The 8,046-nt window shown below is 39.9% G+C and overlaps 1 protein-coding gene across 1 annotated transcript; it reads right to left on the reverse strand.

Moving 5' to 3' along the window:
• Window positions 1-2,519: 2,519 nt before the first annotated feature.
• LOC149256878 (putative E3 ubiquitin-protein ligase RHC1A) lies at window positions 2,520-7,822 on the reverse strand. Its single transcript, XM_089460906.1, has 2 exons — window positions 6,736-7,822; window positions 2,520-3,667 (listed from the first exon to the last, which is right to left on the reverse strand). The coding sequence occupies exons 1-2, from the start codon at window positions 7,528-7,530 to the stop codon at window positions 3,308-3,310; spliced, it is 1,155 nt and encodes a 384-aa protein (XP_089317032.1). The 5' UTR covers window positions 7,531-7,822; the 3' UTR covers window positions 2,520-3,307.
• Window positions 7,823-8,046: the final 224 nt, after the last annotated feature.

The following is an 8,046-nucleotide window of genomic DNA, read 5'->3' on the forward strand; positions in this document are numbered from 1 at the left end:
AAAATTTAAAACGCAAAAGGATATACACTGGATGAAAATCATTTTTAGCATATATGCAAATTTTCGATATAACATATGGTATGATACATTATTATTTATTCACAGCCGGTTATTCAATATAGCTTAAAAAAAAGGTATAGCCCCAATAAAATTGCTTCAGTTCCCGTGTATAGTAACCAGTTTGAGCTCCATACGAATAATATAATATTAATATGGGTCATCAGAATAGGAAAAAATTAACAAGAATGCAAATTTTTTCAAATCCATACCTTTGCTGCAAAGACTAATGATTACATAACGGCTCATTAATTTTTAATGGGGAAAATGCAAAATCAGATGTTGCGGTTACCGTAAGGAACACAATTTTTTCTGTTGGCAGGATTCATATCATTTTTTTATCCCAATAATTCGATACAACTCCTAGCCTAGACTAGGCCATGCACTCAGCACCAAGGAGGTAAGGCCATGACAATCAGAGTGATATTTCAGTCTCTCAGTTGCTAATTAACTAGAGTGATGTTTCATGTAACTTTTCTGCTACATGGAACTAGCTATGCAATTCTTTAAGCCGAGGATACCCCATGAAATTGTTGCAATGTTCAAATAACTGCAAGTATTCTCTAGCTCAATAAATCTTAACATAAAGATAGGATATAGTAACCAGTTTGAGCTCCATACAAATAATATAATATTAATATGGGGCATCAGAACAGGAAAAAATTAACAAGAACGCAAATTTTCTCAAATCCATACCTTTGCGTAAAAGACTAATGATTACATAACGGCTCATTAATTTTTGATGGGGAAAATGCAAAATCAGATGTTGCGGTTACCGTAAGGAACACAATTTTTTCTGTTGGCAAGATTCATATCATTTTTTTATCCCAATAATTCGATACAAATCCTAGCCTAGACTAGGCCATGCACTCAGCACCAAGGAGGTAAGGCCATGACAATCAGAGTGATATTTCAGTCTCTCAGTTGCTAATTAACTAGAGTGATGTTTCATGTAACTTTTCTGCTACATGGAACTAGCTATGCAATTCTTTAAGCCGAGGATACCCCATGAAATTGTTGCAATGTTCAAATAACTGCAAGTATTCTCTAGCTCAATAAATTTTAACATAAAGATAGGATAATCTGTCTATTGCCTCCGATTATTACTAGACAAGGTTGCAATGTTCAAATGATTGCAATTATTCTCTAGATCAAAAAAATTTAATGCAAATATAGGATAATGTCTATTAGTTCCAATGATTACTAGAATAAGAAAAGCTAGAAGTAGAGGTTCAAGTGTTGCAAATTTGCAATGGTGTATGACTAAAGGAAAAAATATGTTCAACTTCTGATGAAATTGAACCAGATGAATCAGAAAGCCAGACATGTTTTCCTGCCCTGATCATTTATATCTTATTTGAGTCGGAAAATTTTGTATCACATAATGCTTTAGCCTTTCCTCTTAATTTTGTTGTAAAGATGTTTTTATCCTCATTACTCCATGACCAAAAAATCCAGATGAAATGTGAATTGTAAAGACAACAAAAGTTTGCTCAAAACTACAACAAACATTAGGGACCAAAACCACATAAAACTACAACAAAACATGAACAGTAAATGGAAATGTTCATTTACTTTCAGAAAATGTGTTATCCTTTAGATAAACGAGAAATTCAAGATGGAATAATCTATCTTATCTTGATAAATGCACAGGTACTGGCAATTTTAGAACTTTATCTGAAATATATGCTAACACAAGCTGCTTCAAGATGATTGACCAATGTTCACAACCCAAAAGTGGGGACAATGTATGGGAATGCAGGAAATATTGCAATAACTTACCTCCCCTACAAGAAAATTGTAGCACCAAAATAAGATACACCTTCAAAGATATGCAATGCATTAATATAGATGCATGTAGACACAATTCAGGAGGCAGGTTTGATGCAACTACTATGCAAAAGTTTATTTATATTCATAAAACCTTGTAAAATTTAAATCCATCCCTCGACAGAGAACAGATAAATAGAAGAACAAGCGAGCAGCAAATAAGATACACCTTCAAAGATATGCAATGCATTGATACAGATGCATGTACACAGAATTCAGGAGGCAGGTATAATGCAGCCACTATGTAAAAGCTTACTTGTATTCTTCAAACCTTGTAGAACTTCCATCCCTCAACAGAAACTAATAAATTAAAAAAACAACCCAGCAACTGTCAACTACTATTTGGATTGCAGTTTGTGTAAACCACGATATGCTATCATTCATGTACAAATTATATAACCTGGTAACATTGTAATATAATATGACATAAAAGCATCTAACTAGATTGTTTAATGACCAAACCCACCAGAGTAAAGATGGCCATAAATGTGGATACATACTTCAAAAAATACAAGCCATTTTCTTCAGGTGGAACTCGTCACATTTGACACTTGTAGAGCTCAAACGAACAGGCGTGTTCTTATATGTCATCTCCAAAAAATGCTTGGAAAATGTTATCAATATAAGACATCTGGATAGAATATTTAAATTTCATATAAAATTTGAGTGTACTTGCAAAAAATGCAAGCCTTGTGAAAATTGCAGCTTTGAAAAGACTTGTATACCATCTTTGACAGTGAAGAAGTCAAAAACCATGGTACAAGGGTACAAAGGTCGGCAACACTACAATTACTGCCATTAAATGGTCCCAAAAAGAAAATCTAAAGGTTTATTTACATAGGTAAATATAAAAGCAGCCCAATAGGGTAATCCGAAATAGTCAAGCTAGGAAGAGTCCATGGCTGCCTCAGAGTAATCCCAGAGAACCACCACACTAAATCCAAAGTTGGGCTTGATGTATCCATGGCATTCATCATATGAATGACAAAATGAACAGACTAAACTGATTCTGGAAGAGCCCAAAAAGCTCTTGCAAAAAGCACAAAGGTTACAATTACAGCTTCTGTAAACATGCCAGCAGTGGGAAGCCCAGATGAACATACAGACTGGTTGCAACCAGCCGACTATAATTGTGGGTTGCAAAATGAAGATAATTATAAATGTAAACTTGCAAATGCCCTTATTATCAAGGGTTTTATTTCAATGCACAGTTGAGCACCTGCAGGTCTCCATTAAAGGTATGCTACCAGAAACCAAAAACTGAATGGCAAATGAGGCTAGAGGGTTTTGGAGGAATCAAAAGTAAACCGACACATAAATCTACTCATGTAGTGTTGAGATGGAATGGAAATGTAAACAAGCATTGGAATGGAATGAGAAATGGATCTCCTCGTCAAGTTTCTGGTAACACAGCAATCTTCTAACCAAACCATCTTCTGGCATGATGGTCATTTGTAGAAGTTGAAGAGCCTTCTTGGCTCGAATTGGATGAGCGGAATGGCCAGAGAAAGGAGAATGGATTGCGTCTACCTTGGCTTTCTCCACTTGTGTTATTACCTGAATCTGAGCCACCAAGCCCTCTGTTGAAAATCATAGAAGAAGAAGAAGAAGAACTCCTGCCAACAGGGGGAGGTGTCGAGAATCTGCCAACTGCATACCCCCCGCCGGGGAGCCCCCATATAGTCAACCCGACATGGGATTGGGAAGCTGAGGGTTCCTGGGACTGGGATGTTGATGACTCCTGCTCTGTTGGGGATCTTGTGCTCTGCCGGTCATAACTCTGTTAGAAAAATTGAGAAAAGATAAGATTAGAAAATTTTAATAATCGCCAACAAATGACCACAAAAAATAGGTCAATAGGACTAAAAGAGTACATCCAACTTAAATACAATTAAGTGAAAACTCTTATAGATCAATACTGAAAGCAGAAAAGACAAAGAACTATGTGTCTAGATAAAAGCTAAATATCTAGTCAAGAGAAGATTTAAAAGAAGGTGCAAGTAGCCCAAGGGGTTAGCTCAACTGGTTGTCGCTAATGTTGAGCATATTGGCATGTTTTGTGTCAGCATGTGTCTGGATCAAAACCCCCTAAGGTTAGGCACACTAGTCTACAGCAACAAGCTTACTGGGAATGCCATTCATGAGTGTGGAAAAGCATCCCTTGCGTTTCCCCACAAGGTTTTTCTTGGAATAATATAAAATAAAACAAGGTGCCAGCGAAAAAGAGTTTCAATGCAAACAAAGGAGAGGATGTCATGGCTTGCTGGTGCTGGAGCTTGTATTGGAACTGAAACAAGTTGGCTACCAAGGATGTGTGGGGTGACTGCAATTCAGGCTCCCCATCAGTCATTCATAACTGTGCAGGGGCCAATGCACTGGTGGATGATATCTTCCAGGGAGTGACCAAAGGAAACAATGCACTGGCAGATGATGACATCCTATGGGGAGTGGCCAAGACTGGGTGGTCAAAGTACAATCTGTGTAATATAAATTGGGAGTGCAAGAGTAGCTCCCCAAAACTAAGCTAACATCAATAGCAAAGATCTAAGATGTGGGTACAAGGAATAAAGACATGACTTTGGAGAATTCAGAAAATAACTAAATTGAACCCCGGACTTTTTCTTTGGCCTTTTTTTAGCTCTGTTCTAATAATCTCTACCATGCATCAAGAAAATAAAATCTGTAAAAGGGTCTCTTGTATGATCAATACTTTTAGTCCCATTGACATACTTCTGTGGTAATTTGTTGGACACAAAAAATTATCATCTTACTATCTTATGTGCTCTACTCTCAACTGTGCATTTTGAAAAACAAAGGTGTGAAAGGGCCTCTCATGTGATCAATACTTCAAGGTCAATCCAGTAAATTCTAGCACAAGAATGAAGAAGTGGCTGATGCACTAGCCACAAGGGGTTCCTGACAACCCCGGACTTTTTCTTTGGCCTTTTTTTAGCTCTGTTCTAATAATCTCTACCATGCATCAAGAAAATAAAATCTGTAAAAGGGTCTCTTGTATGATCAATACTTTTAGTCCCATTGACATACTTCTGTGGTAATTTGTTGGACACTAAAAAAATTATCATCTTACTATCTTATGTGCTCTACTCTCAACTGTGCATTTTGAAAAACAAAGGTGTGAAAGGGCCTCTCATGTGATCAATACTTCAAGGTCAATCCAGTAAATTCTAGCACAAGAATGAAGAAGTGGCTGATGCACTAGCCACAAGGGGTTCCTGACAAGAAGTGTCTGACACACTACCCCCGGGGTTCCTTACAAGAAGTGGCTGGCACACTACCCACAAGGGAACAATGGGGGCTTTGATCCACCCAGAGACCATTGGAGAGTTGGAGAAATATGAAAATAACTAGACCATGTCATACGATTTTGCTTTTGCATTCTCATAGCTCTGTTCGAATAATCTCTACTATGCATCTGGAAAATCAAAGCAGTGAAAGGGCCTCTCATGTGATCAAGACTTCCAGACCAATCCAATAAAGTAGAGTACAAAAATGAAAAAAAAAATGAATTTCGAGAAACCAAAAAAAACCTAGACCATCTCATGAGCTTTTGCTTTTGGTTTTCCTCGGTTCCATTCCATTCTCTACTTTGCATCTATAAAAGGGATACTTCAAAGTCAATCCAGTGAAGGTGAGCCGGGTCAGTGAAAGAGGGGTGCTATTATAGCCCCGACCAAGATTCAATCGTCACAAGTGGCCGAAACACCAGCAGCTAGGCAGCTAATATGCATTTCGAAAATAAATGCTGTAAAAGGTCTCTCATGTAAACAATACTTCAAGGTCAATCCAGCAAAAAAGTCGAGTACAAAAAAGAAGACATGAATTTGGAGAAATGAGAAAAAAAATTAAATTGCATACTGAACTTTTGCTTTTAAATTTCCTTAGTTCTGTTCTCATAACCTCTATTGTGCACTTAGAAAATCGAAGCTGTAAAAGGGCCTTTCATGCTATCAATACTTCAAGGTCAATCCATTAAAGTAAAATCTGAATTTGGAAAAATCAGAAAATAACTAGACAGTGTCATGGGCTTTTGACTTTGGCTTTCTCTGGTCTAATAATTTCTACAGTGCATTGAAAAAATCAAACCGGTAATTTCTACAGTGCATTGAAAAAATCAAACCGGTAAAAGAGCCTCTCATGCGATCGACACTTCAAGTGCAATCCATTAAAGTCAAACCTGAACTTGGAGAAATCGGTAAATGATTAAATGGTGCCTTCAGCTTTGGCTTTTGGCTGTCTCTGGCATCTTATGTGATCAATACTTTAAAGTGCATGATTAATCTAGTAAAGTCCAGGACAAGAATAAGGAATAAATTTAGGGAAATCAGAAAATCTCTAAATTGCATCATGTACTTTTTTATTCTTAATAATCCCCACTCTGCATCTAAATAATCAAATGTATAAAAAAGACATCTCATTTAAGCAATACTTCAAGATCAATCCAGTAAATTCCTAATCAATCAGGACGCAAGCCGGGTCAGTGAAAATCGCCCCAACCAGGGTTCAATTCTCACAAGAAATGGGCACATACTACCCACAAGGGATTACTGGGGACACTGATCCAATTACAGACTGTTGGCAAGCTGGGTTGGTGCAAGTGAGGACCTGTTCTAGCCCCCAGGCCCCACCAGGGTTCCATCTCCACAAGAAATGACCAACGCACTGGCAACAAGGAGGCGATCGGGGCATTGATCTGCCCTGAGAACCCCCAACCTCTTGATAGGCGGTGTATGCTCGCCACTACTATATTGAGGAATCATTTTTAAAAAGAAAGAGAAAGAGAAAAAAAAAAAGCAAAGAATACGGATCAACCCTAACCCTAACCCTTACCTCGTCATCAGTAGGCATCTCATGTCGACAAATAGGGCACGAATTGTGCTGAGCCAGCCACGGAAGAATGCAATCGGCATGGTAGATGTGTTTACACGGCATCTCCCTCGCCTCCCCCCCGATTTCGAACTCATCGGTACAGACAGCGCAGTGTGACTCAATACACAGATGCTTCTGCGCAATCTTCACCGTCGGCATCGCGTCAACGGCGCTCCTGGAGGCAGGCGGAGGCCCGCACCTGCCACCGTCAGGAAACTGCTGACTCAGGTGCTCCATAAACTCATCCAGCGTATACGCCGCACGGTTCCGCGGGATGAAGAGCTCAACGCCACCATCCACAGGTCCGCGCAACAAAAGCATATGATCAGACGAGGTCATCATAGGCGGCGGGATCCGCTCGCGGAGTTGCTGTATCCTCCTGCGGGATGATTCCGCATCACGCGGCCTGTGCAGATGGCTCATCAAGGCATGCACAGCTTCCACCATCTGCATGTGATGATGGTGGTGATGATGATGATGATGCTCAGGCCTTCGCCGTCTATGCATCCTGGGCGGCATCATCATCCCGCGACTCATGCCCATTCCCCCATCCATCTCGAAGTTCTCGTAAAATGCAGCAACGCTCTCATCGCCCCCACCCCCCATGGCCATCCATCTTGGATGGCGGAATCGTTCTTCAAAACCCCCACCCATTTCCTCTAGAAAATCTCCATCACAGATCGGGCATTCCATGCGTCCACTTCTCTCCAATCTCACAGACCTTCGGCAGTGATGACACCAGTATCTCGTCGGCATCCCAACAAAACAATCAAATACCAGGCAAAACAATCAAATACCCACCAAATCTTCCTCAAACACTCAACAAAACCAGAGCACAGAAATTCAACTTCGAACTTTTGAAGCTCTTTCGCCTCAAATAAGGCTTATCTACCCCTCAGATCCTGCTCCCCTTCAGACTCCAGACATGGTCAATGGCGAGGAAGCAGAGGCAGTCAAATCCGTTCCCTTCCAATCCAGTCGATTCCAATCCAATTCCTGGAGTGCATCCACCAGGAAGGCGCTGAACCGCGTGATAAATTAATAAAAATGCGAGAATAAATCACAGAGGAGTTCCCTTGTCAATGTCGTCATCGAGAAAAGCGCGTACATAGATTCCTCATCCGATGGTTGCCCGGCTTTGCTGAGGCATTGGAGAAAGCACTGCCCGTTGGATCGAAAAGCAAGGCTAATTTTCTGAGGCCCACCTAATGCCAACAACCACTTTCCTCTTTTCTACTGATGTCGGTCCGTCCAATCAGTAGCAATTACCTT

Source organism: Pinus tabuliformis, chromosome 7, assembly GCF_031772625.1.
Source record: "Pinus tabuliformis cultivar Carrire ecotype Pingquan chromosome 7, CPIR1, whole genome shotgun sequence".
Lineage (NCBI taxonomy): Eukaryota > Viridiplantae > Streptophyta > Pinopsida > Pinales > Pinaceae > Pinus > Pinus tabuliformis.